This window comes from Parathielavia appendiculata (assembly GCF_033297405.1).
Source record: "Parathielavia appendiculata strain CBS 731.68 unplaced genomic scaffold N657scaffold_1, whole genome shotgun sequence".
NCBI lineage: Eukaryota > Fungi > Ascomycota > Sordariomycetes > Sordariales > Chaetomiaceae > Parathielavia > Parathielavia appendiculata.
In genome coordinates, this window is record NW_026944220.1 from 4,095,844 (window position 1) to 4,121,980 (window position 26,137).

General features: G+C 56.0%; 9 protein-coding genes across 9 annotated transcripts; 3 read left to right on the top strand and 6 right to left on the bottom strand.

Moving 5' to 3' along the window:
• Positions 1-926: 926 nt before the first annotated feature.
• N657DRAFT_77704 (GINS complex, Psf1 component) lies at positions 927-1,792 on the bottom strand. Its single transcript, XM_062797541.1, has 3 exons — positions 1,667-1,792; positions 1,098-1,615; positions 927-1,031 (listed from the first exon to the last, which is right to left on the bottom strand). Exons 1-3 carry the CDS (start codon positions 1,697-1,699, stop codon positions 938-940), a joined length of 645 nt encoding a protein of 214 aa, XP_062653257.1. The 5' UTR covers positions 1,700-1,792; the 3' UTR covers positions 927-937.
• A 1,121-nt stretch (positions 1,793-2,913) lies between these two features.
• On the top strand, positions 2,914-5,301 carry N657DRAFT_609850 (P-loop containing nucleoside triphosphate hydrolase protein; the record flags this gene model as incomplete). Its single annotated transcript, XM_062790305.1, has 1 exon — positions 2,914-5,301. The coding sequence occupies one exon, from the start codon at positions 2,914-2,916 to the stop codon at positions 5,299-5,301; it is 2,388 nt and encodes a 795-aa protein (XP_062653258.1).
• Positions 5,302-6,390: 1,089 nt separating this feature from the next.
• On the bottom strand, positions 6,391-7,130 carry N657DRAFT_562531 (ARF/SAR superfamily; the record flags this gene model as incomplete). The annotated part of the gene is made up of 4 exons (XM_062788144.1): positions 6,391-6,477; positions 6,536-6,601; positions 6,660-6,904; positions 6,974-7,130. The coding sequence occupies 4 exons, from the start codon at positions 7,128-7,130 to the stop codon at positions 6,391-6,393; spliced, it is 555 nt and encodes a 184-aa protein (XP_062653259.1).
• A 797-nt stretch (positions 7,131-7,927) lies between these two features.
• On the top strand, positions 7,928-9,336 carry N657DRAFT_640125 (supernatant protein factor, C-terminal domain-containing protein). The gene is made up of 3 exons (XM_062791906.1): positions 7,928-8,365; positions 8,452-8,847; positions 8,921-9,336. Exons 1-3 carry the CDS (start codon positions 8,165-8,167, stop codon positions 8,936-8,938), a joined length of 615 nt encoding a protein of 204 aa, XP_062653260.1. The 5' UTR covers positions 7,928-8,164; the 3' UTR covers positions 8,939-9,336.
• Positions 9,337-9,456: 120 nt separating this feature from the next.
• Positions 9,457-12,364, bottom strand: N657DRAFT_668460 (uncharacterized protein; the record flags this gene model as incomplete). The annotated part of the gene is made up of 2 exons (XM_062795445.1): positions 9,457-12,127; positions 12,334-12,364. 2 exons carry the CDS (start codon positions 12,362-12,364, stop codon positions 9,465-9,467), a joined length of 2,694 nt encoding a protein of 897 aa, XP_062653261.1. The 3' UTR covers positions 9,457-9,464.
• Positions 12,365-13,603: 1,239 nt separating this feature from the next.
• Positions 13,604-14,988, top strand: N657DRAFT_630370 (uncharacterized protein; the record flags this gene model as incomplete). Its single annotated transcript, XM_062790975.1, has 4 exons — positions 13,604-14,315; positions 14,409-14,468; positions 14,557-14,647; positions 14,862-14,988. The coding sequence occupies 4 exons, from the start codon at positions 13,604-13,606 to the stop codon at positions 14,986-14,988; spliced, it is 990 nt and encodes a 329-aa protein (XP_062653262.1).
• A 435-nt stretch (positions 14,989-15,423) lies between these two features.
• On the bottom strand, positions 15,424-21,898 carry N657DRAFT_630371 (succinate flavoprotein subunit; the record flags this gene model as incomplete). Its single annotated transcript, XM_062790976.1, has 16 exons — positions 15,424-15,643; positions 15,705-16,958; positions 16,988-17,316; positions 17,386-17,459; positions 17,527-17,610; positions 17,688-17,748; positions 17,880-18,062; positions 18,148-18,160; positions 18,568-19,214; positions 19,283-20,126; positions 20,181-20,344; positions 20,489-20,577; positions 20,640-20,970; positions 21,029-21,337; positions 21,417-21,646; positions 21,769-21,898. The coding sequence occupies 16 exons, from the start codon at positions 21,896-21,898 to the stop codon at positions 15,424-15,426; spliced, it is 4,962 nt and encodes a 1,653-aa protein (XP_062653263.1).
• An 889-nt stretch (positions 21,899-22,787) lies between these two features.
• On the bottom strand, positions 22,788-24,466 carry N657DRAFT_640130 (uncharacterized protein). Its single transcript, XM_062791907.1, has 2 exons — positions 23,867-24,466; positions 22,788-23,798 (listed from the first exon to the last, which is right to left on the bottom strand). Exons 1-2 carry the CDS (start codon positions 24,241-24,243, stop codon positions 23,129-23,131), a joined length of 1,047 nt encoding a protein of 348 aa, XP_062653264.1. The 5' UTR covers positions 24,244-24,466; the 3' UTR covers positions 22,788-23,128.
• A 388-nt stretch (positions 24,467-24,854) lies between these two features.
• On the bottom strand, positions 24,855-25,350 carry N657DRAFT_630373 (uncharacterized protein; the record flags this gene model as incomplete). The annotated part of the gene is made up of 3 exons (XM_062790977.1): positions 24,855-24,995; positions 25,064-25,209; positions 25,275-25,350. 3 exons carry the CDS (start codon positions 25,348-25,350, stop codon positions 24,855-24,857), a joined length of 363 nt encoding a protein of 120 aa, XP_062653265.1.
• Positions 25,351-26,137: the final 787 nt, after the last annotated feature.

Sequence of the window (26,137 nt, forward strand, 5' to 3'; positions counted from 1 at the left end):
CATCATTCTGATATTTTCGAGCCCCACACCGAGTGTATAGTTCAAACTCCACATATCGCGCCAAACTCCCCTACGCAGGCGCAGGATCTGTTTGGACAAGCTTATTAGTGTACTCTCCTACTAATGAGAATGCCCGAAGGCAACTTCTCCTGAGCAAGCTGGATCTGGAACGTTTGGAGCGGTTGCACCGTTGGTGGGGCTGAATTGGCGAGGAAGTGGGATGATGTAATGCCAGTGCGAATTGACTTTCGGAGCTTAAAGGGGCAGGATGCGATTCGTCCAAATGTTAGCATATTCCCGTGGTACCTCCAATTACTGTTCTGATGTGAGAGAGCAGATTTCAAATTCTCCGACCTCTGACAGCACACAACAGCAGTTCGATTTGACAATCAATGGGCCTTGCCTTTGGACAGAGGCCGTTTGCTCGCCTAGTCCCCAGAACGCATCACAGTAACGGCCACTGTGGATTTTGCCCCCAGGATTCGTGAGAAAACTTCTCGCGAGCCATGTGAGCTGCAGGCGCGTTACAATAGTTGACGAACCGTTCCGCGTCCGTGCCCGCCTGCGACCCTCATGGCGCCGGCATGCTTCCGACTGCTTTGCTGCCTCGCCTGCTTTCCGACCATCGTAATCAATGTAGGGTATACGGAGCACCCTGATGGGCAATCTTGTCCTCCAATCTCCTGCTGTGAAACAAACGACATCTTCTGCCGTCCATGTGGCGCGAGACTTCCCTCATCCGCTGCTGTGGATTGCGCGATCGTTTTTGAACCACACATCTTGCTCAGAAGGCCATCGAGAAGCGTCCCAGAACTCCATGTCTGTAAGTTACCAGGATAGAGTCCTGCAAATGTGCTCCCTTGTCCTCAAGCCCCCGGCACAGCACAACTCGACATTGTCTGCATCGGCACGATAGGCAAACTCTAGGTGGCCTTGTTCATCCGAGCTTCTGCAGGTAGCCCTGCGCGATAAGACGTTCCACATCTCCTTGCCGGACGTAGAATTGGCTGTTTTTCGTCAAGTTGATGGCGCTTAAAATTCGAGTAAGCTTCACTCATGCATCATGAGAAGGTGCGTGCGGCCAATTGGGAACTCACCCATATTCTGTTTGGATCTCGCCCGCATCTTTCAACACGCGCACGTCGATGAACAGGTCTCTCGGTGGTTCCAGGCTGCCCGTCAGATCAATGTCCGTCCACTGACCCTTATATGCAGCCAACAGGTCCCCGTATTGCCGCACATAGTCCTCTTCCTGCGGGCTCAGGCTACTGCTTGCCCCGCCGTCTGCAGCAGACGCACCGTTGGCGCCACCTGCTTGCTGCCCGGCAAGGTCGAGGACGTCGGACCCGTTCCACACGAGTTCCTCCAACTTGTCGGTGCGCGTCCGGTGGTAGGCAAGAAGGCAGCGCTTGTTCCGGCGAATGGACAGGTGGTTGACCAACAAGGTGCAAGCCGTGGGCTGGTCCGCGGAGGGGTCGAAGGACCCTTGAAACGGCTCCAGCAAGCTCGCAACGTCCTTGTCCAAATCGCGCACCTCGCGAGTCACAGCACGAACAAGCTCAGTTTGATATGGTGGTAGATGCGCCAGGTTTTGTGTCCGTTTGGCGTGTTGGACCTTGACCAAGTGTTAGCTGGGTGCAGGACGGAGGACTATGACGATACAGACCAGCTTGTTACCCAAGTCTCCGTACATAGGCATCTTGAAATACGCCCTCCGCCTTCTCAATAACAAGTTGTGCGCTGATGTGTTCAAGTTCTACTCCCCTCCGTAAGATTCGTTTTCAACGGTCCAGGTTGGATCCTGAGAGTCAAAGTCGCGGCGTGTCAGGGCGAGCCAATTGGGAAGGAGTCGCGTCTCCACTTTCCTTCACGTACTGCCAAGGTGTCTACCGATCATCAACGGGGTAGCTCTCCTCGCCATGTCGAGAGACAAGTTTAACTTTAACATTGCACGTTATCGGTCTAGTGTTCTGCCACGGCAGATGGGACGCGATTGGCTTAGACCTGACATGTCGACCAGCCTTTTGACTTGCATGGGGAGGAGAGGACCTCACACCTGTTACATTACACCATGACGTTCTGGGCGCTAGCCTCATCTTGTTTTATCTCCTAGTATTGAGTTATTATCTGACGAAGGATGACTGCTAGCATAGCAACTCATGTTTTGGGGCCATCCGGCGCAGGGCATCCCCAGTTCTACTTAGCAGCACAACCCCAACTATAGAGCGAGAATCAGGGCAACGACTGAACTCCGCATTCGTGGCCTCCAGCAGGAGTTGGTTGAGCGCCGGTTTCAGGGCAACAGCTCAGCAGACACTGGGGTAATAATCTAGTAGACATGAGCAATTAGCAGAAAGCTCCAATTGGCCGTCCAATTCATCTCATGAAGAACAGTAGGATGTCAGAGACGCATGTCAATGCTGGGTTTCGTCGTCATCTGCAGGTCTTGAGGCTGCTTGGTAACACGGACCAATATGGATCATCAGGAGAGGCAAAAGTGGAATGAAGGAGATCAAAGTAAACAGGCCAGCTACGTACCATGAGAAGTCAAACCTAGAATTTGTACCAGCCGGCTAAAGTGATTCTCAAGGGAAGCCTGTGGATTAAAATACACCGGTCAGCTGCAACCTACGGTCGGTACTGAGATAATTCAGTGCAGAAGACGGCAAGAGAAGAAAACGTTGAAAATAAATTTGAAACCCTTTAAAAAGTCAACAATGACCGCACGGCCCAATTCCACGTCCGACCGCTTCGATAAGATAAAGGAAGTGGGGCCGAAACTCCGAGAGCTTTCCAGAGCTCCAGCTCGCCGGCGCATCATGGCAACAATTTATTCAGAGGCGGGAGATGAGCTCTTACATCGACCGTCAAACGTCGATGCGACCACATTCCCCTCTATTCTGAGACCATAACATGCAGTCAAGAGCGCATTTAGTACCGGCCGCTTCCCGGCGACTTGCCGCCGCTTCCAAGGGCGCTCTGCGACAACACCAGTTCCGTCGAGCCCTCGCGCCCGCTCCACGGTTAGCGGCCTTGCCCGATTTGAAACACGCCCTTCCTACCGTCGCAGTCCGCACATATTCCAATGGCAGGCCACACCCTCCTGGCGGCACGCACCGCATGAACCTCGGAGGCGAACCGGAGAAGCCGGCCCTCGAACAGTACGGAGTCGACTTGACAGCGAAGGCCAAGGCGGGCAAGCTGGATCCCGTCATTGGAAGGTCGGCCGAGATCCAGCGTACAATTCAGATTCTCTCCCGCCGGACCAAAAACAATCCCGTTCTCATCGGCAGTGCCGGCGTCGGCAAGACCGCTGTTATCGAAGGGCTGGCCCTCGAGATTGTGCGGGGTGCCGTCCCCGAGAGTATCAAGAACAAGAGGGTCATCACCCTGGATCTCGGCTCCCTTATCGCTGGCGCAAAGTTCAGGGGTGACTTCGAGGAGCGGCTCAAGAAGGTGCTCACTGAAGTCCAGCAAGCGAACGGCGAGGTCATTCTCTTCATCGACGAGCTCCATACGCTTCTCGGCTTGGGCAAGGCGGAGGGTTCAATTGATGCTTCGAACCTTCTCAAGCCTGCTCTATCCCGAGGCGAACTACAATGTTGTGGCGCTACAACGCTGGCCGAATACCGCCAGATCGAGAAAGACGTCGCCTTGGCGAGGCGGTTCCAACCCATCCTCGTCAGCGAGCCCAACGTACAGGACACAATCAGCATCCTTCGCGGTATCAAGGACAAATACGAGGTACACCACGGCGTCCGTATTACCGATGGGGCACTGGTAGCTGCCGCAACCCTCTCGAACCGATACATCACCGACCGCTTCCTACCCGACAAGGCAATCGACCTGATGGACGAGGCTGCCAGCTCGCTGAGACTGCAGCAGGAAAGCAAACCTGAGGACATTCTGCGCCTCGACCAAAAAATTATGACAATCCAGATCGAGCTTGAGAGCCTACGGAAAGAGAAAGACATTGCGAGCAAGGAGCGGCGGGAGAAACTCGAAGAGGACCTCAATAAATGTCAGGAAGAGGCACAGGCTTTGACAGAAAAGTGGGAGAAGGAAAAGGCAGAGATTGACGCCATCAAACAAACCCAAGCTGAGCTCGACAAGGCCCGCATCGAGTTGGAGCAGGCTCAGAGACAAGGCAACTTTGCAAAGGCGTCAGAGTTGAGATTTGGCGTGATCCCCACCCTCGAGCAAAAGCTGCCAAAGGAGGGCGAGAAGGCCGAAGGCGAGGGCGCCCTGATCCACGACTCGGTGACCGCAGACGATATTGCCAACGTCGTGTCGAGGATCACCGGAATCCCAATATCCAAGCTGTCAACTGGGCACACTGAGAGGTTAATACACATGGAAGACATTCTGCGCGAGTCCGTTCGCGGGCAGGATGAGGCTTTGAAGGCTGTTGCCGACGCGGTACGGATGCAGCGAGCTGGTCTCAGCGGCGAGAACCGGCCGCTCGCATCCTTCTTCTTCCTCGGTCCTACCGGTGTCGGCAAGACGGAACTGTGTAAGAAGCTCGCCGGCTTCCTCTTCTCGACCGAAACCGCCGTTGTCCGCTTCGACATGAGCGAGTTCCAGGAGAAGCACACCATTTCCCGCCTCATCGGCGCTCCCTCGGGCTACGTGGGTTACGAAGACGCCGGCCAACTAACAGAGGCGGTTCGGCGGAAGCCGTACGCGGTCCTTCTCTTCGACGAATTCGAGAAGGCCCACCGCGACATCTCGGCCTTGCTGCTCCAGGTCTTGGACGAGGGCTACCTCACCGACGCCCAAGGACACAAAGTCGACTTTAAGAACACCATCATCGTCCTGACGTCGAACCTCGGAGCCGACATCCTGGTTGGCGCCGATCCGATTCACCCATACAAGGAGACCGAAGACGGCGACATCCATCCGAGCGTCAAGAGAGCGGTCATGGACGTGGTCGCTGCCAACTACCCGCCCGAATTTCTCAACCGGATTGATTCCTTCATCGTCTTCAAGCGGCTCTCGATCCAGGCGCTGCGGGACATTGTCGACATCCGGCTCAAGGAACTCCAGCAGCGGCTGGACGACCGCCGCATCACGCTGTGCGTGCCCCACGACGTCCGGGACTGGCTCGCCGAGAGAGGCTACGATCCCAAGTTTGGCGCTCGCCCCCTCAACCGGCTGATCACGACCCAGATCGGCAACGGCCTGGCGGACAAGATCATTCGGGGGGATATCAAGATGGGCGATGTGGCTGTTGTTGCAATGAACGAGGATAAGAGCGGCCTGATCATTCGGGCCCAGCAGAATGCCGACAAGGAAACTTGACGCTGCCATGGTTGATGATGGTGATTTTGGTTGTACACTAGGAGTTAAACGGTCTGTGTGTATTATTATCTAGCGCTCGCCGCTTCGTTCAAGATGGGAAGTTGGAGTCATGAGGCGTGGGAAGCGGAGCATTTCAGAGGCGTTTAGAGCAATCTCCATGCTACCTCACATTGTATTTATGCCAAATGGAAGCACATAATCCGCTCCCACAGTTGACTATCACCGGTGTAAATTGTGCTGGGGCGATGAGGATGACCAGGGCTTGGCTTCCACTCTCGAGAAACCTCTGACAGGCTACCATGATTCATCTTGCCAGATATTGACTTGAATAAGACAAAGAGGTCACATCTTGGCCCCCTGATACGGTTGCCTAGCCCTTTGAGGATGTCAGTCCCCTTGCCTGACCTGAGAACAGGCGGGACTGTGTGATTGTCCGCTCGCAGACCCAGAGGCTGTGCCTGGGAACGGTTTTCCTCAATGACAGGTTGATCGAGCTTGCGGTAATCATATGTCTTCCTTCGACCACATGTTTCCTGTGGAGTATTACTTCAAGGGGATGAAGTTTTGTAGGTGAGGCAATGAACCAGTGCTGGAAGCCCGAGAGAAAGGGACAAACGAACCAAGAATTCGACATTGATGATTACCACCTGTGTTAACAGCCCCCGCTCCTTGCACTCTCCAAACACAACGCCTGCTACTTTGCTCCTGTCGGCTAAACAAGCCTTCTCTCCTCCAGTCCTCTCAGCACGAGACACCATGGGACCACCAGGGCCGGTTTCAGGAGTCGAGGAAAGCAGTGGATGAAACTGTTGTCTCTCCTGACGAGTGTATCAAATTGTACATGATCCCAAACCCAATGCGCCCTTCTGTCTTTCCGAAAAGTGACTAGAGTTCAGAATGAGTGTCGGCCACCCTCCCCTCCTTGCATTCATCTTCTCATTCGTATACGGTCTTCACGATGCAGGCACCGACCGCAAAAAGGTCATGGGCTAGTCGACTGTTTGCCTAAGGGATATCTGGTAGAGCACAATCGAACCCACGCATATCCGAGGGCGAGGGAAACCGGTCCCGAAAGAAGCCGCGGTCGCTTTAGTTGTTCTTCTTAATTTCCGTGGCAAGCCAGTCGAGACCCTCAAAGAGACCGTCACCCGAAGTGGCGCAAGTGGATTGGATGTACTGCAGACAGAGTTAGTATTCGCGACATTTAGACCCAACGGAAAGGGGCATAGCGTACCCAGGTGCGTTGCCGCAGGCTGTGGAGACCAAGCTTGTCTGTGATTTCAGCAACGCTCATGGCGTTCTATAACAATACGTCAGCGAAATTCGTCTTGCAGCCCGCATGTAAGGCCACCACTCACCGGCAGATCCTGCTTGTTGGCGAAAACCAGCAGAAGGGCGTCCCTCAGCTCATCCTCGTTGAGCATGCGCTGCAGTTCCTCGCGAGCCTCGGGAACACGGTCACGATCGTTGCTGTCGACGACGAAGATGATGCCCTGGGTGTTCTGGAAATAGTGTCTCCACAGGGGACGGATCTTGTCTTGACCACCGACATCCCACACGGTGAACTGAATGTTGCGATACTCGACGGTCTCGACGTTGAAGCCTTAAATTAGCAGCGTCAGTATTTCCTCCATCCAGCCGAGGCGCGTGACCAAGGACGGGGGTGGCGTACCGATGGTCGGGATGGTGGTGACGACCTCGCCGAGCTTGAGCTTATAGAGAATCGTGGTCTTGCCGGCGGCATCGAGACCAACCATCAGAATACGCATCTCCTTCTGCTTCATGAGCAGGGAGAGCCAGCTCCACATCTTGGATCCTCCTATGCCCATCTTGGCGGAGTTTGAAGGCGAAACAGGGAAGCGGGTTTAACGGTATGTATCTGCGCAAGTCGAACTGGTAAGCAAATGTAAATAACAATGACAGCACCGCACAGTCGCGGGAATGGTTCGGCCGAACGGCGGGGATGGAAGTGGTGGTGTTGCGACACAAAGAGAGCCGCCGTAGTCGGGGATGACGGTTTTAAAGCTGCTGACTCGCGTGGTCCGTGATCTGAGGACAGATATGCACAGCGCGTCGCAACGTGCGAAGCTCAAGGCATCCCCCAGGCGGCTACGAGTGAAAAGCAGGAGGGGGGGCCCAGCGGCCAGTAACGTGACGGATTGGACGCCCTGCACCGTTTGGCTGGGGTCCTTGAGCCGCGCAAGACGTGGTGGATTGGGTCGTTTAGGGAGTCAAGAGAACGAGCGGAGACCGAGGCAGAAAGCCGAAGCCGCAAATTCACAGACGGGGGGGCAGGTCGACTGAGAGAGCGACTTACTAGTCGGCGTTGTTTCTCGAGGCGGATCGAGATGGGCGACGCGGCTAATTACCGTCGAGTTGATGCTATGATGGCGGTGTGGAAGGAAAGTCTCTCTCTTAGGGGAAAACGGGTTGGATTTTGAAAGTTGTTCTTGGGCTGAGCCACCGCAGACCAGGGAAGGCAGTCACTGGGGCGCTGGCCGGTTCTATTGAGGACGATGAGGTCCGTGCACGGTACCTTGAAGGCACCTTATCTGCAGCCCCTTATGAGCAGAGGTCGGCCCGGTAAGCCATCCCCGCCACCTGTATCTGGCTTGTACTGGAGTGGCTGGAACAACATTGGACCGGGGCATCTCCTATCTTCCATTCAGGCTTCGTTTCCACAAGCTACAGTTAGCAGCCGCAGTGTATGACATCCCTGAAGCTGCGCCCCAGCCTAGCGCCAAAATCGCCAAGGTGGCCTTGCGTTCCTGCAACAAACTCCCAAAAAGGAACCTGCACTGAGAAATCTGGCACATCGACTGATCGACTCCAAGCGGCCACACCACAACGCCGAACAGTCACCATGTTTCTGCAGACGGCAGCTAAGCTGCTGCTCTCGGCCAGCTTGCTGCTGGGCTCAGCACTGGCCCACAACATCCAGCTCCCGGCGCATGGTCGCGAATGCTTCCACGAGAACCTGCACAAGGGGGACAAGATGACCGTCACCTTCCAAGTCGGCGACCGCGAATTTGGCAGCGCCGGCAACCTCGAAATCGACTTTTGGGTATGATCACGCCGTGCAGCTAGAGGAGGGGTACAATGATCCAGACACTCCGCTAACCGCTGTCTCTCCTCCCCTTCCATTTGCAGATCATCGACCCCCGCGGCGGTTACGAAGTCAACGACAAGTCGGTCTCGAACGGTGACTTTTCTTTCGACGCCAAACATGACGGCAAGTACATGTACTGCTTCGGCAACGAGCATTGGGGCGCCTCATCCAAGGAGGTGTCGTTCAACGTGCACGGCATCGTCTACGTGTCCGAGGCGGACGCGCCGCAGGACCCGCTCGAGGTCGAGGTGCGCAAGCTGTCGGAGCTGCTGGAGCGCGTCAAGGACGAGCAGAGCTACATTGTCGTGCGCGAGCGCACCCACCGCAACACGGCCGAGAGCACCAACAGCCGCGTCAAGTGGTGGAACCTGTTTGTGATTGGCGTCGTCATTGGCGAGAGCGTGTTCCAGGTCTGGTGGCTGCGGAGATTCTTTGAGGTAGGCAGTCTTGCTTCCCCAGCCCAGGGTTATGTTTGAAGCAGACACTGACATGCCTCGCTTCTCTGAACAGGTTAAGCGGGTAGTTTAATTCATGAATGACTACCCGTGTTATTTATCTGCGATGCTTGTGCGAGATGACGGAACGTTTGACGCAAGATCTAGCCGTGCGAAGGGCTTAGAGGACGGCAACGGTTGGGAGTCTTCTTGGCGTCTTGGGTGCAGCATGTGCCCTGTGTCTGATGTACGGGTGTGTACAATCAAATATTTACATGACAATGAGCCAGAGCCGTCACCTCCGGAAGGCCCATGTTACGATAATACGATGACCGACGACCGGACAAACGAGGGATTTCCGGCTAAGATGAGGAGACACGTACCACAGATACTGACATTGGTAGCTTTCCTACTAGTTGTGTCGACTTTTGTACGCTTCCTTATACCAACACGCAACCGAACAATGTCATTACCATGCTTCGTTTCATACGTCCATGCATATATCACACATAGCCATCGCCCAGCTACAAATCAAGTCTACCCAAACGCCGAGGCAAAACCAGGAACAGAAGCCAAAGAAAGGAAACGAAACCACTCTGACGAGCCATCCCGACCTTAAACTACGCAGCCGGATCCGATTCGAACACAGGCATCGCCTGTCCCTCCCCCGTCTCAACAGGCAACTCCACCCCCTTGACAGGATGCAGCAACATCGGCGGCAGACACATCCTGCCCTCGCCGCCGCGCATCGTGCCCGGGGTCAGGTCATCCCCGCTCAGGTCGACCGTCGTCTCAAACTCCTCCCCGCCATCGTTATTCACCCTCAGCCCCATCCACCGCCGGTACAGGTTCCCCGAGAAGCCGGCATTATAGTACCACGTCAGCCCACGCATGTTGTGCTCGCGATCGCCAAACACCGACGTCCGCCCGCCGCCCGAAGCCCCGTTCCGGCCGCCATTGAGCACACGGGCCATGTACTCGGGCGGCCAGGCACGGTCGACGTAGACTGGGTGGGGCGCGTAGACGGCCTTGAGGCCGTGGTGCAACGCAACGGTGGCGGGCCACATTTCGGGGAAGGCGTGGTGCTTCTTGAAAGCCGTCTCGCGGTGCATGGCGAGCAGCAGGCGGCGCGACATGCGCGAAGCCGTGATGATCTGCGCGCGCCGCGGCGGCTTGCCGATGCCGCCCGTCTCGTTGTACCCCGTGATGTCGTCGGCCAGCTTCCAGCCGGTGCCGTCCGGGTCGAAAATGGGGGACAGCGTGAGAAGGTCGGCTTCCTCGCCCACGCCCCAGGTGTACTTGTCGCGCTCGTACGTAGTAGGTGGGACAGGGTCCGTCTCATACTCGAACCAATCGTTCTCCGAGAGCGGCCGTTGCGGGCCCCAGACGGATTGCTCGCCGCGGGATGTTTGGGATCCTGGTGAGGACGAGAGCTTGTTGGGATCGCTAATTTTGGAGCCCGGGACTGTGTTCCACAAGTTGTCGGGGCCGACAGTGCCGTGCTCGGTCTGCACGCGGGCCATCTGCTTGAAGTCCTCCCAGGTGCCGTGGACGTGGGGCATGTAGAAGCGCGCGTTGCGTTCCCACAGGCCCTTGCGCGGCTGGGCTTTGGCCCACGACTCTAGCTTGGAGAAAAGGTCATGGTAGTGGCCGGTGTAGCGAATGTCCATCTCCCACTGCCAGAAGTATTCGTACTCGGGGTGGTTGTAGGCAAAGTGCTGCATGGCCATCTGCAGCCCCCGGTAGGAGCCGTGAACGGGCAGATTTGGACCCCTTGTGTAAAGATCATGAAGTCCCTGGTAGACGGCGAGCATTTGGGTTACAGACCACAGAGTGGCGATCCCACGGAACTCTTCGGGAATTGTCTCGTTGATGCGCCTGCGGTATGCGTCGTCGTCGGCCCAGATGGGGTTCTTCGCGTCGTCCCACACCTGCACCAGGAGATGGACGTCGTAGCGCCCTCCAGAAGCGAGCGATAGCTCTGTGATGAGGGCTCTCAAATTGACGATGTCCTCTTCTCTCCACACAAACTCGTCCCAGCACCGGAGGACAACCGCGGTTCTCGGAATGTCGCCCTGCAGCTTCTGCCCATTGGGGCGGGTCTCATCGGTGGACTCGCGTGTCGCCAGCTGGGAGCTTTCGAGACCCTCGCCGATGTAGAAGCCGTGGGGAGGGGTCTCGCGCACCGCCAGTGGTTGGAACCGTGCAGAATTGACACTGTAGCATCGCCGTTGGGCATCCGCCCAATCTACCCTGCGCCAGTCAACCTGCTTGTTCGAACCCCAAACAGCTTCGGCGCCCTCCTGGTCGCCATGCTCGCCAAGCCCGAGGCCGCCCATGCGGACAGAGTAGCCATAACCATAGGGCCCGTACCTCCCGAAGCGGTCAAAGCAGATGTCTTCGGGCAGGGAGAGCAGCTCGTAGGAGCCGAGGATATGGTCTGGGAAGCCCTCTGGGCGTCCTTCGAGGTAGCGGATTGATGGCACCTTTAGTAGCGGGTTTGCATCGTCCAACAAACATCCGTGGATTCCGTCCTCGGGTTTCGGAATGGCCGCGGTGGGATGCTCGGTGAACGGTTTGCTTGGCGGCACAGCCGCCGTGTCTGTGGACGAATGCTCAAGCTCCTGTTCTTGTTGTTGTTGTTGCTGCTGCTGGCGGGTGGCGCTGTAAGGTCTTTCCCCCTCGAGGCGCGGATACTGGGGCGTATTGTTGGCCAGTGGAATGACTGATCTGATACCACCGTAATACCTGGTGAGGAAGTCGAACTGCTCCCAGGGCGGCGGATCGGCGGGTTTCTTTTCTATTTTGCCCTCTGCTATCCTCCTGTTTTCGACCTGACTTGCTCGGACAAGGACAAAAATGAATATAACGATGGTTGAGATCATGGCAATACACAGATAGCGGATGATCTTGTTTGGCAGACGATACAAATATCTTCTAACAGGACCTCGGCGGGCGGCAACCACGGGCCGCTTTTTGGGCACTATGAGTGGAGCTGCAGAGGCGGCAGATGATGAGGTTCGTCTCGAACTGCCCGAGCTGGAGATGGAGGAATCGGTGGTGTCGCCATCATCGGACTCGTCCGAGGAGTCGTCGGCATCTGAATAGCGCTCCTTGGTTGGCGAGCGCGGCGTACGGGGTGCGCGTGTTCTGGACGAGGAGGAGGAGGAGGATATCTCCTGGTAGAGTGGGAGTTTCGGCTCCTTTGTCTCCCGAGGCCGGAAGAGGTTGGAGGGCAGCAGCCCCATGGTCGCAATGGGAATACCGGCTACCGGACCGTCAGCTATGTCAGCCACAAGCCATGACGAGCAGGACTTGGTTTCCTCACCGAGGAATGAAGAGTGATGCCTTCGTTTGAGACGATCCCAGTGTCTAAGTGTCAATGAGACAGGTCTCGAGGGCACGAGTCATGTGGAATTCCGGAACTCAAATCGCAGATTGTCTCGGACAGACGAGGGCAAGAGGCTCAGTCTTGCAGCATGATCTTACATTGCACGCATGGTGCCCGCTGAATGGCCATTGTTGGGTCAATTGTCGACATACAAGGGATCGCCCGTTGCCCAGCAACCGACACCGTTGCAGGCTTGCAGAAGTGGGGTTGGTTTAAGGGTGGGGTGATTGGGGTCCACTCCCTTCCTTTTTGTCTCCTGGGCTTCCATCGCTTGATAATTGACCAGGTGCATGGACGACTCCATCGTCCGCAGTCAGTGGAAGTGCCCCGGATGCAGATCTGTGGTTGTAATCCGTAAGGCTGTGGAGTATCACAACGACTACTAGTGAACTCAGGTATGTCAGATACGTTCCTGTACGGATCCGTACTGTACCGAGCATCTTCGTCAAGGTCAGCCTCCTTCCACTGCCTATCGGCCTAGCCGAGCGGACAATTCGTTGATAGTGTTCAACAAGCCAGTGAACCCGAGACACGTCGGCTGCAGCAATTGTTAGCGTTAGTTCGTATGCAAGCTATCGGTATCATTTGATGGATCAGTTACAGCGGACGAAGGCACGGAGTCTTTGATGTATGGCAGATGCACGTTGCCGGCCGGCTAGGTTGAGACGAGGCAGCACACTACTGCTAAGGATAGGTAGCATGGCCGCCGTATCTTCAGGGCGGGAGAAGGGACATTGGGCGGCGTCATCGACCTGAGACCCAGTCACCGCTTTCTCGGTCTTGCCGTGTATCGTACAAAGGTACTGGTGCATACCGCCTCTAGGGACTGCCCGACACAAGGTGGAGAGGAAGTGCTTCGGATTGAAGTGGTTCGGACCTCTAATGCTTGGCCGGCCTACGTGGACCTGCTGTACACAATGGTGACGGCATCCCGGAGCCACACCAACACTCGCCGAGCCCTTAGTCTTGCATTTTCTTGGCATTGATCTGCCGAGTCCTATGCATGCGACATCTCTGATGGCTGGCTGAGTTACGGCGGGCCAGCATCTAGACTCCATCTACCTAAGGTATTCAGTCTGTCCGTTTAATCTGATGCGAGATCAGGTGCTCTCCTATTCCAGCTCTCGTCTTCTTCCCCATTGTGTTGATACGGACTTCACTTGGTGGGCGCTGACCGGCTGACCGTCTATGGTATGACCAACTTTAAAGAGGAGGCATTTTAAAGGCCAGTTGAACCTCCTTGTTGTCCCACTCAGTTCTTCTCACAATCCATCCCATCCCAGGAGCCGACAATTGATGCTCCATACATTCACCGTCTATGTCCGCCCGACAGCCACATAGTATCAGGTGGTGTCAGTATCGGCAGCCATGTCTTTCACCTTGGCCACCGAATCACAAAAGGCATCGGCTGGGGATGAGACGAACCAGATGGCTGCCAACATGGTCATCAGGCAGGACCCCTTCAACGTCACCCTCGACGCCCTAGCCCTGTTAGCTGTATCAATCCTTCTCGTCCTTGGCATGCACTTCATAGACCGCCCAGTCCTCGAGTTCCTCATCATCCTCATCCCCCTAGCCCTCCTGATCCACAACGACTACCTCAACTTCCTCAAGCTCGGTCCCGGTGGCACTCCTCCGACCCCATCAGGCTATGCCCGCCTGACCTGGTACCGGTTGTTCACCCTCCGCGACCCCTTCACCGCGCCACCTCGAGATCCAACTCAGCAGCCCGCGACCGGCATCCTCTCCAATCTCCCCTACCGCCCGGGCCCGCGGCCCATCGTGGCCGGCCTGGCACCGCAGCGGCAACTGAACCAGCACGGCTCGCTGCCTGCGTCCACCGCTCTGCGCGCGGCCCTGGAATCCCTCTGCGCTCGCGTTCCCGACAAGTTCGTCACGGCGACGTCGTCCATGGAGAAGCACGGCTTCGCCCTCTTCGCGCGGCACCCGCTCAATGTGTGCGGCAACGGCGAGGTCTGCCACATCCACACCTCGGACCGGTCCATGCACTTGAACCTCCATCCGGACGACATCAAGGAGGTGCTGGACAAGGGCTGGGGTCAGAGGCATCCCATGGCGTGTAAGTGAAATGAAATTTGAACCCAACAGCTCCTAACTTTGACAAAACTGAGTGTGAAGAGGATAGGCGGAGAGAGCTAACGTTTGTCGGTAGGGGATGGACTGATACAGAGTCCGCTGCCGAGGACATATACCATGATTTATGCCCCCAGAGGTGAGTTGACGACGTTTCCCGTCATAGTCCCTCGTAGTCGTTATGGAGTGGGTGTGCTGGTGCTGACATGGTTGTTTGTGTTGGATAGACGAGAATGATCTGAGAATCGTGTGCAGAATCATCGAGGCCGCGATCTGGTATACTACTGCCGAAAAGTCTGAGATTCTACTCACGGCATCGTAGGCTTGAGTTGAAGTCTTCCAAACGGGCAATGCCAGAAACGTGAGTTTAACCCCTTGGCAGACAGCGGAACTGCGAAGTCGAATGGCGGAGCTCGTCCAAGCTGGGAAGCAAGTCTAAAGGAAAACCCAGTCGAAGGGCCTGAAGCGGTGGATGAGTGTGGGCAGGTTTTGCTTGCTGGATGAATTGGGTACCGTATATGAACAAACCTAGGGTAATGCTTGAGTACTGGTGCTTCTGTGCGGCTTTGCGATTCAAGCAGAATATCATCGCCTTCATGCGCGGAATAGTCACCGGGTCAAGACAGAAGGATCAGCACACCAAGTATCTCAAAAACTAATTTCATCCTCCTCTCGTAACCTCGTTCTTCCTCAATTCTTCACCTCCCATTCTGCTTTTGTTTGTATACACGACCGAGCCCAGCACGAGGGCGTCGAAGCACCTGTCTGCAATATTCCTCTCATTCACCGTGAGAACCCACAAATTTGATCTACACATACCCTAAACAGGCCCCCCCGCGCACTTCCAAACACAACAAGGACAGAGGGAAACAAAACAGGATGCTATGCTTCAAAAAATCTCACCTCTCCATGGCACACCACACAGACACATGGACGGATTATGGTTGCCTGCCCCACGGCCACAAGGGTATCTCCCCTAATTCGACCTCGAACATCCCTTAATCGCCAGAACTACGTCTGACTTCCCACCTGCAGGCCAACAAGACTCAGATTTTGGTCTTGACACACGGCGCAGGTCTCACATGAGCGTCTGCTTAGTAGACACGCTTGAATGGGGGAACGGGCTTGCACTCGTTTTCGTCGAGCGTGGTGCCAATGACGCGGCGGTACGAGAGGTCGACCTTGCCGTGGGGTTGCTTCTGCCAGCTGAGAGTGTGCTTCATCCAATTGTCGTCGTCACGCTCGGGGTAGTCCTCGCGGGCGTGGGCGCCACGCGACTCCTTCCTGTTGGCGGCCGAGACAGCAGTTTGAGTCCTGTTCCCCCAAGTGGTCAGTGTCTGCTTTCATACATACTTTGTGTGTCAGGATTACTCACGCGCAAGTAAGCAGGTTGCGAAGCTCGAGCGTCTCAACCAGGTCAGAGTTCCAAACCATGCTGCGGTCCTTGATGCCGACCTGCGAAAACATCTGGTCGACCTCGGTGATCTTCCTGACACCCTCATCCAAGCTCTCCTGGGTACGGAAGACGCTGACTTCCCGCTGCATGGTCTTCTGCATAGCAAGACGGATCTCGGCCGTGCTCTTGGGGCCATTCGAGTTGCGGATCTGGTCGAGGGTCTCGATCGACTCGGCACCAGCATCGGCCTCAATGGGCTTCAGCTTGGCGCCAGGAGTGAAGTTGTCGCGGATCGTGTGAGAGACGGCCCGGCCGAAGACAACCAGGTCGAGCAGGGAGTTGGCACCCAGGCGGTTGGCGCCGTGGACCGAGACGCAGGCAGCCTCACCGCAGGCGAAGAGACCAGGAACAACCTTATCGTTGCCCTGCTCATCCACCGTGAGAACCTCACCAGTGTAGCGAGTAGGGATACCACCCATGTTGTAGTGGACAGTGGGTAGGACCGGGATGGGCTGCTTGCGGACGTCGACACCAGCAAAGATACCTGCAGTCTCAGAGATACCGGGAAGTCTCTCAGCGAGAATCTCCGCGGGAAGATGGCTGAGTTGGAGGTAGATGTGATCCTTCTCAGCACCAACACCACGGCCTTCGCGGATCTCCATGGTCATGGAACGCGAGACGACGTCACGGCTCGCAAGATCCTTGGCGGTCGGAGCATAGCGCTCCATGAAGCGCTCGCCCTCGGAGTTGAGGAGGTAGCCACCTTCGCCACGAGCGCCCTCCGTGATCAGGCAGCCAGCGCCGTAGATACCCGTGGGATGGAACTGGACGAACTCGAGATCCTGGTTGGGCAGGCCGGCGCGGGCAACCATGGCCATACCGTCACCCGTGCAGGTGTGGGCCGAAGTACAGCTGAAGTAGGCGCGGCCGTAGCCGCCGGTAGCCAGGACGGTGTTGTTCGCGAGGAAACGGTGGAGGGTGCCATCCTCCTGGTTGTAGGCCAGGACACCGCGGCACTCGCCGTCCTGCATGAGCAGGTCGATGGCGAAGTACTCGATGAAGTAGTTAGTCTTGTGCCGGAGGGACTGGCCGTAGAGGGTGTGGAGGAGAGCGTGGCCGGTACGGTCGGCGGCGGCGCAGCAGCGGTACGCCTGGCCGCCCTTGCCGTACTTTTGGGACTGACCACCGAAGGCACGCTGATAACTGCGGAGACTGTCAGCCTCCGGTTCTCCCCTACATTCAGCCAGCCATATACCACTTACATTTTGCCATCCTCGGTTCTGGAGAAGGGGCAGCCGTAGTTCTCGAGTTCGATGATGGAGGCGGGGGCCTCGCGGGTCATGTAGTGGATGGCGTCCTGGTCACCGAGCCAGTCGGAGCCCTTGACCGTATCGTACATGTGCCATCTCCAGTCGTCCTCGTGCATGTTGCCGAGCGCGGCATTGATGCCGCCCTGGGCAGCGACTGTGTGACTTCTAGTGGGGAACAGCTTCGAAATGCAGGCCGTGTTGAAACCAGCCTCGGCAAGACCAAAGGCCGCACGCAGACCGGCACCGCCGGCACCGACGACGATGGCGTCGTACTCATGATCCTAGTTCGAGCCCCAGTCAACCCCTTGTTCTCGTTCAATGCCGCGAGGGTTCCCAGCCGAGGGACATACAATGACAGGGTACTTGGTGCTGACAAACGGCGATGCCTCCTTTGCGCGGAGCGGCCCGTTGGCGATGACACGAGCTGTGAACAGACAATATGTCAGGCCGCCGTGTCCTTGCTTGTTGCGAATAGAATCAATCCAACCTACCGGCCGGTCTTGTTGTGGAAAATGCCCGGATCGTGTTTCTAGAGGCACGCGAGAGCTGTCGGAATGGACCTCGGGTGAGCCATTCTGAACACTTCGGAAGCGAGTAAAAGACCGCGCGCAAATCGGGCCGGCGGAAGGGGACAAAGACAACCAGTACTCACCGCTGAGCTCGAGGCCAGTCGTCTCCAAGCCATTGAGGAAGCCATTGTCGTCTAACGAGGTCTGAGGGGAGAGGTGGTGGGCATCAGGGAAATATTTTGAGCCTCGCTCAGATGTCATGCACTCGTCGCCATTCCAAGACTCGGCACAGCAATGAGTGGTAGCGTCTGGGCCAATCAGCGAAGGCTGATTACCCGAGTTGCCGGCAAGGCTCCGCTGAGGTGGCACCGGTAGAAGCCGCACGCAAAGGGAGACCGGAAGATGGCCATCCAATGTGGGGCAGGGAAGCTGTTCCGAGATTCTGTCGTCCGGCTGGGCAACAACTGAACGGCAAACAGATTCAGCCCCTTCCGTTTCTCCTTCAGATCATCGTCTACCTAAGGCACCTTAGGTTGTCTGTTTCATATTTTGGCAGCTGCCCGTCTAGGTTGGGGACCTTGACACAGTTACACAATGTCTTACAACTTGAAGCACCCTGTCACCCAAATTCGGTATGGAAAAGACCAGGCAGAGAGGAGTCCGAATCATGGGCGAGTTTGTTGACCCCGATCCAAATCATTCCTCCGCATGTCGGCCACCGATGATGGGCTGCCAGCATGGGGTTCTCATGATATCCGCATGCTATCCGACTCCCTAACAACATGAATTACTAAGGTAGGTACTGCCTATTGATACCAGTAGGATGCCAAAGCCGATCCAACTCTGAGAATGCACAGGTGGGTATAGGACACAGCGACTGCCCCCTTAAGGCGTCACCTAGGAACCAGACAACGCCCTCCTCTGTATCCCATGCACCCGCCCTCTCCTTCAGCTACTGCAACACACATCGTCTATTATCTCTGCGCTGTAAGACAACTTTCCGCGCATCCCCTCACGCCTCACTCGGCGAGCACCATCCGCAACATAACCAAGAAGTTCTCCTTGAGCTTGTGCACCTCCGACACCCCGGGCTTCGCCGGCTCGCCCGCGTAGCGCCGCAGCCGGTCTTGCCTCCTCGCTCTCCGCTGGCGCTCCGCCTCGATGGGATCCAGCTCGTCATCCGCCTCGAGCTCCGCCTCCTCTTCCGACTCCTCGTCATACCCCATCTCCTCCAGGTCGGCCTGGTCCAGCCCAAAGTCGCTCGGCCGGAACGCCAAGGCCCCCGGCAGCGCTTCCCCTTCCCCGGGCGCCCCCTCGGCAGCCATCTTTTGCCGCGTCTTGTCGTGGTGCCACTTCTTGCGCGCCTCCTGCCAGGCAATGAGTCTGTTGACCTCGCCGATGGCCTTGTCCCGGTCGATGATGCCGCTGCTGGTGGCGCCCTCGAAGAGCGCGTTGACGTCGAGGCTGCCATTCTTGGGGCCGTGCCGGAGGAACTCGAGGATGCCCTGGATCCAGCCCATCAGCTGCGTAAATAGGCCGTTGTCGTGCGTGTGCACCTCGTGGACGAATTTGTAGAATTTCTCCTCGTGCCGTTGGCAGAGGTCGATGAAGGCTTGCACGGTCTGGTTAGGATCCGCGGAAGCATCTTGCTCGCGACACCGCTCGACAACCTGTCCATTTCGTCAGCTCTGATGTTTATGTGGAAAAAAAGCTAAGAAAAGGGTTGGCTGGCACTCACCACAATCAGGTCGTCGATGAAATGCGCAAAATCTGTCACGCTGTTGTACACGTTGGCCGATTTGTAGACCCGCACCAGGGGCTCGTAAAAGATGGTGAACAAATCCCGGAACAGCTGGAGCGTCACGGGCTCCTCAATGAGTTTCAACATCATGGCCTTATCCCTCTGTCGAATATACAGCTTCAACAACTGTTTGAGGTAGGAGAAGAGCTGCGCACCCTGTCGGAGCTCCTCGTCGACGTTTTCAATGGCGTTGTTGAAGGCCACATAGGCATTGTACAGGCGCCCCGTTTGCTCGGGTTCGAGTGCCGGACCGACGAGCTCCGACCGGAGGATGGCAACAATGATATCCACGTCTTCGCTGCTGGCTTCTTCCCTAATCGCCTGCTTGATATCTTCCTCGGCATTCGTGTACACCTTCAGCTTCTCAACGAACAGTGGGTCCTCGATTCTATTGGCAAGCGCATCGATCGACCGTTGGAAGCTCCGGATGCCGTCATGCAGAGTCATGGAGAAGATACGCTGCATCAGGGACCTGGTGCCGAACGGCTGCGCGAGGAAGATGTCTAGAATGCTCGACATGACGGCCGCCGGATTCGCGACCCGAATCACATTCTTTACGAGCGTGTATGGGATCAAGGAATGGATCCGCTTCGCTTGAGCGAACAGCTCGGGCGAATTGTCCTCGGCGAGGAAGAGGTGGTAGATGGTGGCCGCCACTTCGATGCGCAGCCACTCAGCAAACTTCTGGTACTGCAAGCTCAGGTCCTGGATCGTCTCCTTTTCTCGAATCTCCTTGAACAGCATCGTCAGACCATTGCGTTCGACAATGTCCTGTCGAAACCTAAGAGAGCGGCGGTTAGCACACAATGCATTCATTCCCCGGGACTGAACCTACTGTTCCATGTAAACATCCAACTCTGCCGCACGTTTCCTTGCTACCTCATAGAATTGCTTTTGCTCTTCGACTCGTTTCTCGTCCATGTGTTTTCTGCGCGCAATATCTTCATAATTCTCGTCAGTCAGGGTGACTGGATCCTTTGTCAAGAATTCCTCCATAGCCTTGGTGTTGGCGATTTGCGGGTTATGCAACAAGGAGCGTAGGAAAGCGCGCAATGAGATGCGCTGGCTCTCTCGGAATAGCACAACAGCCTAGGAGTGTTAGCTGCCTCCGCCACGTGCAATGTCTGCTGGCTGAACACTAACCTCTTGAAACTTGGAACTGAGTGGCGATGGGCTCGATGGCCTGCCGTCGACTGAACTCCGAGGAGAGAGCCGGTCACCGGAGCGGTAATCTGGATGGTTGAAAGGATGCGTTAGTGGGCTTTGTAATGAGAATCTTGGAGACGAGACCAACCCTTCACAGAGAGCAGCCTCTGAACTGTGTCGCCGTGATGCCCGGAGCCATTGGTTACAGGGCTGGCAGGCATCTGCATCGATACTGACGAGATGGACGACGGCATGTGCGTCGAGACCGACGAGATGGACGACGTCTCAGAGTTGTTCCCATCATGGCTCCCAAACGTGCTGAGCGCTGTGGTATTTGACTTATTCTTCTGAGGAAGAGGTGGCAGGACCTTGCCGGGAAACTCGAGGCGCAGTCCCTTATACAGCTGAGCAAAGTCACCGTACCGCCGCCCAACGTAGTGATCTGGCGCATTTTTCCTTCGAACCCGAAGTAGGAATTCCTGCAGCCAAATGGTTAGCGAGAAGATTGGTTGCTTCTCATTCCAAAACGAAACTCACGGCGTGCTTGTGGTGCCTGATCTTCCTCTTGACGGAGATGGTGCGGACACCGGCAACGTTGACATCCCATCCATTCAAGTAGTTGCCCTCGGGAAGATTCGAGAGGACACCGGTATCGATGGCATTAGCGTCGACAATTTCCAACTCGGAAAACCTAATTCTCTCCTCGAAGCCGGACGACGTTGGAATTCCCGACACCATCATCAGCTCGACCAGCTTCTGAGCCTTGATGGCCAGCTTCCTTCGCTTGGTCTCCTCCAACCTGTCCTCTGATGACGAAATGTTTTTGCTGGCAAACGATTCGAGGAACTAGAAGCACCATTGATACATTAGCCCAATGTCTCCGCCCGACCTTCCTCTCAAAACCGAAACACGAGGCACCGCCTACCACCTGTAACTTGTCCTGCCAAAACTCCTTCTCCTTCGCCTTGTCAAGGAACGGAAACTCGCGGACATGGTGGACGAAGATGTATCGGAGGATGGGCAGCTCGGAGTCCAGCGGCGAGATCTCCCCGAGCGGAGACTTGAACGGTGCGCCGAACCGCCGTAGCGCCGTGGGAGAGTTGAGCTCTGAGATTTCCCATTTGACTTGCTCCGATAGGAGCTCGCGCTTCAAATCTGACGAGCAGTTGGTCAGCTAGAAATCGCTGGCGGGCGAGCAGCGCCAGGGGACGATGTATGCGGGCCGGGAGGTGGAAAGCAGGGTCTTGAGTTGATGGGGCAGGGAGGGGACCACAAACAATGTTCTTGCTTTCCTGTCAGGCTCTGCTTGCGTTCCGGTGCCGATGCCGTCCGCACTGGGAGCTCTGTCGACTGCCCAGGCTGTACGTTGCGAGATCCTTCCGAGGCGTTGTCCGAGCCCATTGTCATTATGGGCGGGTACGACGGGAACTCTGAGAGCTCACGACAGGTTCGTCTTTAGGAGTCTTCGGCTGGGTCCTATTCACCGCTTGAGGCTCGTGGGAGACTTAGGGCTTTCTCCTGCGTCGTGATGTTGGGGAAAGTGTTGCGCTCAGTAAGCTCAGGAGCCCAAACTGCCGGTGCCTGGGCCGCTCCTACGTTTCCGAGTCTGTGGAAGCGAGCGGCACGGTGCGTCAACTCGTTCCGGCGCTTGAAGCAAACAGAAGGGAAAACCGACACCTCGGGTCTGTCGATGGGGAAGACCGAGGAACAACGTACAATCAAATTTGACAGTGTCGGTTTAACAAAGATATGGCCAACCGAACGAGCAGACACAGCCTGACAGCGTAGGTAGGAGGACCTCAACAGGTAGAGATGCAGATCAACGGCGATCCAAACTGATGGATCTCTTTTATGTTTCACGCACTGAGGACCGAACTGAAGATTCAACCAGGACCATCCATCACAACTTAAGGCGAGACCAGGATATGTGCCAACGGAAATCCGGCGTCAGTTGTCGGCCAAAGTAATGTGATTCTTGCGGCAGACAGTTCCCACAGCCCGGGCCATGCTAGCGCCAGATGACGCATTGGGTAGGTGGCGCAGATCAGTGGAAGCGCTCGAGAAGCCCCGCCAGGTCCCTGATGACGTGGGCTTGGCATCCTGCTACGTGCAAACAAGCTCTCCTGAAATTGGTGAAGCCCGTTTGCCTTACCGTTCCGGGTACCTTGGCCACACCATGGGATGCTAGAGTTTTGCGGATTGGTCGTTGTGTAAAAACTAGTTGGAAACCACTCATCGTCAACCTCACAAATTACCAATTTTTCAGCATTCTTCATGGAACAGCGGATTTCCTGATCGTGCTTCTTTGATTCGATGTGGACCCTCAGGATCAAGAGGCCTCCACGGCAGGGCTGAGCGAGCTGTGCTCAGAGACCCCTGAACTGCACCGGTAATATCCGTAAGCGGCAAGGTCTTGCCGGTTTTGGTCTGCGAAATTCGTCTCCGAGCTAAGAGGTACACTGTATCCATACACTACCGGCGGGCCAAATGTGATAGAGAAATTAGGATAAGCCTAAGGGTTACAGTAAATCAAGGTACATACTGTGTCAAGTCGCTGGTAAAATATCGAGCCGAACCAGAGAGATGAATAAGGGTAAGGTGAACTAGCGCCATTTTGTTGGCCCGATTCCTTGTATTTCACAGCTCATCAAACACCCTGAGCATGTCAGGCGTATGGGATGATAGCCCTGGTGGTTCTGTCCCGTTGAGTGATAACGTGATGCTGGCTCCTCGTGACCCTGTGTCCAGGGAGCTGCGCAGCATATCCGCCTTCGTCCCGGTTACGTCCCGTAAGGTGTTCAAGCCGTCGCTCGCGATGTGAGCAACGCTCTCCTCAAGGCCGTCAGGCACATACTGCGAGCCGATGAACAATGAAAACACGAGGAAGATAGCGACAGAGGTGACGACCCATATTGCCTTGAGACGCTTCCTCGTCCTTTCCTGCCATTCCCGGTCTGCTCGCGCCCAACTCTCGATTCGTTCACTGACGGCATCGACCCGCTCGCTTAATGACCTGATCAGCTCTCGCCCCGTCTGTATGCGATTTTGTAGTGATTCGATGCGCCTCTGCTGGTCCTCAAACTGCCCGAATCCGTCGAGCTGGGCGCCGAACTCGGTGACTAACTCTTCGGCCTCGGCACTGAAGCTGCTGCTCAGTTGCGAGGAGTGCTCGACGAGCTCCTTCAGGGCTGCAACTGTGCTTTGTAGCGTATTTAGCTTCTTGAGGAGCAAGTAGTATGTGTCGTCAAGCTGTTTCGTCGTGGATCTCGCAAAGGTCTCGAGGTCGGCTAGCGACCTCTGTAGGCCACTGTCACCAGGGTCAGCTCAGGACTTCGTTGACATTAGGGAAGCTGCAAGCTGCAAGCTAATGCTGACCTCTCTCGGGCGGCTGCTCTCTGTTGCTCCTTGACCAGCCCTTCTGCCATCCCGTTATTCTTCGCAGTTCCGGGCAGTGGCATTATTTCATCGCCCGAGGCATAGAGAATGCTCGTCCGCCGGCTAGCGCTAGGGGTGAGATTTGGTGTCGCTCTTTCGGAGCGTGCCCACTCGAATGAGCGCCTGCCTTGTACGACTAGTATCGCTGATTGCGGGTTTGAGGTCCGCGTCTCACGCTCCGTCTCCCTGTTAGTACGATGCGAATGATGTCGATGCAGGCGGATGGGCGAGGAAATCTCGGAAATTGACCGCGTGATCTGATGCCGTGGGCGCACCGGCGACGACGTTTTGGTTTCATCGCCTCCATTCTGGGACATGTTACTCCAAATCACTTGCCGATGGTCTTCGTTTTGGCGGGTGAGTCGTACAGTGACGCTAGAGGCTTGCTGAACCGGGAAAGGCGAAACCAGCCAAACTCAAGCAGGAGATGGTCTGTGGTGGGGTGGGGCACAAGCTGCTTGGGTTGGTAGGAGAGCAAGCATGTGATAGTTGTAATCGCAGTACGGCGTTCCATCCTTTCGCAATGTGAAGACAAGCGGGACATCTCCAGGAACACTCACGGCCCTGGAATATATTTTGCATGTAGCATGCTATCTAGCGTACGTGGACGAATAGTCCCTAAAGTAGTCCATAATGACAGGAGGACTGAAGTAGATCAGCTGGGCTGGCATCCTCGAGCGACTGCTAGGCTTGATACTTCATTTGCTGCACGCAACTAGCCCTCGCTGTTCGTGCCATGATCATTCTGCCGAATTGACATCTTCGTAAGAAAGCTCAGCCGGCCAGTCGGGCCAGAAGGGCTCCTGCTTCTGCAAGCAGGCACTCCGGACCCTTTGCGACATGCGCAGTGTTGTTCGGTGTCCGAGACGTGGATAGAAGACGTCATGGGCCACATCGAGCTGGTATACCGTTTCCCGCTTGATCGAAATCATGAGTTGAGCAACTTGTTGCGCTTTTCCTTGCGCTTCAGCCGTTCCAGCTTCTTCTTGTGCATCTTCGCCGCCAACTGCTCGTATCTTTCTTTCTCTTCCTTCGCAGCTCGCTTTTCCTTCAGAGCTTGTATCCGTCTCTGCGAACGCGTGAGTCAGCGTTGGGTTGTTGTCCGCCCCCCATGTCCTCCCTCGATCGACTACGCACCTGTCGTTCCGCCTCTTTTTCTTCCTTCATTTCTTTCTCCATGGCCTTCACAGCAGCTTGTGCCACCCTTGCCTTTGCGCGCTGCTCGTAGGGAGTCAAACCGGATCCAGGTCGGAAAGCTTTCTTCGGGGCATGCCATTGCTTGCCTATAACTCCAATCAGCAACAGAAGCCAGAAACCCGAGGGGACGTACGTAAAAATATAGGCGTACCATTTTTCCGCATTCCCAATTGTTTAGAGACCGCTGCCTCTGGCGCAGGAGCACTTTCAAGTGTTGTCGCGGACATTGTTTCTCTTTCTATTGGAAGGGTTCAACGGGAGAGACTGCACTAAGTTCAGAGCCTCGGTCTCCAACGAAAACGGCAGAATTGTCCAATCTGGGCGGAATTTGGTGGCAGAATACGGATCCACCTAAACGCCTCAACTGGACGGTGCACGTGCCGCTTCAGCCGCTGCGGGAGCCCCGGCCCTTGTCGGACGAAGAAGCGCCTTGGCGCTGGCGTCTACGGATCCGTAGAATGAAGAGATCCCCCTCATGCCTTCGTCCCACATACCCTTAGGGTACCCTTGGCATCGAACACCAAGGAACCGACCCTCAGAATGAGCGCAACTTGTCTTTCTGGTCTTGGACCAACCCCCAACAAGCCTCCTATGAATCGGGAGGCCGCGAGCATGGGAACGGTGGCTGCTTCGTGAGATAGCAGCATTTGCGAAATACACTGGTCACCAGCCGAGCACTCCGTGTAACACCGTTATTCCTTATCAAGAAATCAGCCAAGTCGATTATCTCCTTGACTCTCTGAAAAGGAGCTTGCTCTCCCGTCCGAGCCGTTTCCGAAAACTGCTGGCTGCCGGGTTATTGTGATCATCTGAGAAGAGCGTGCGCTGTCAATCTGACCGCATGGGACGGTTGTCATAGCAATCGGGATGTGTGGGCGCGGAAGACCTCAAGTCGGCTGAAAATCCCTGGTTTCCTGCACCATCGTACGTGCGTTGATGGCTGAACGATTGCTCATTGGATGACTTTGATCGTTTCTCATCAAGAAGCCACTCCAGGCTGCATGGGCTGCAGGC

What these genes read in the sequence shown, in the direction of transcription:
- N657DRAFT_77704 (XM_062797541.1), bottom strand. Translation starts at nt 1,699, where the DNA reads ATGCCTATGTACGGAGACTTGGGTAACAAGCTG. An exon ending in GAGACTTGGGTAACAAGCTG is followed by an intron (nt 1,616 to 1,666) that starts GTCTGTATCGTC and finishes CACTTGGTCAAG; the next exon opens with GTCCAACACGCCAAACGGAC. An exon ending in GAGATCCAAACAGAATATGG is followed by an intron (nt 1,032 to 1,097) that starts GTGAGTTCCCAA and finishes TCGAATTTTAAG; the next exon opens with CGCCATCAACTTGACGAAAA.
- N657DRAFT_640125 (XM_062791906.1), top strand. Translation starts at nt 8,165, where the DNA reads ATGTTTCTGCAGACGGCAGCTAAGCTGCTGCTCTCGGCCAGCTTGCTG. An exon ending in ACCTCGAAATCGACTTTTGG is followed by an intron (nt 8,366 to 8,451) that starts GTATGATCACGC and finishes TTCCATTTGCAG; the next exon opens with ATCATCGACCCCCGCGGCGG.
- N657DRAFT_640130 (XM_062791907.1), bottom strand. Translation starts at nt 24,243, where the DNA reads ATGTCCCAGAATGGAGGCGATGAAACCAAAACGTCGTCGCCGGTGCGC. An exon ending in AGAGCAGCCGCCCGAGAGAG is followed by an intron (nt 23,799 to 23,866) that starts GTCAGCATTAGC and finishes CCCTGGTGACAG; the next exon opens with TGGCCTACAGAGGTCGCTAG.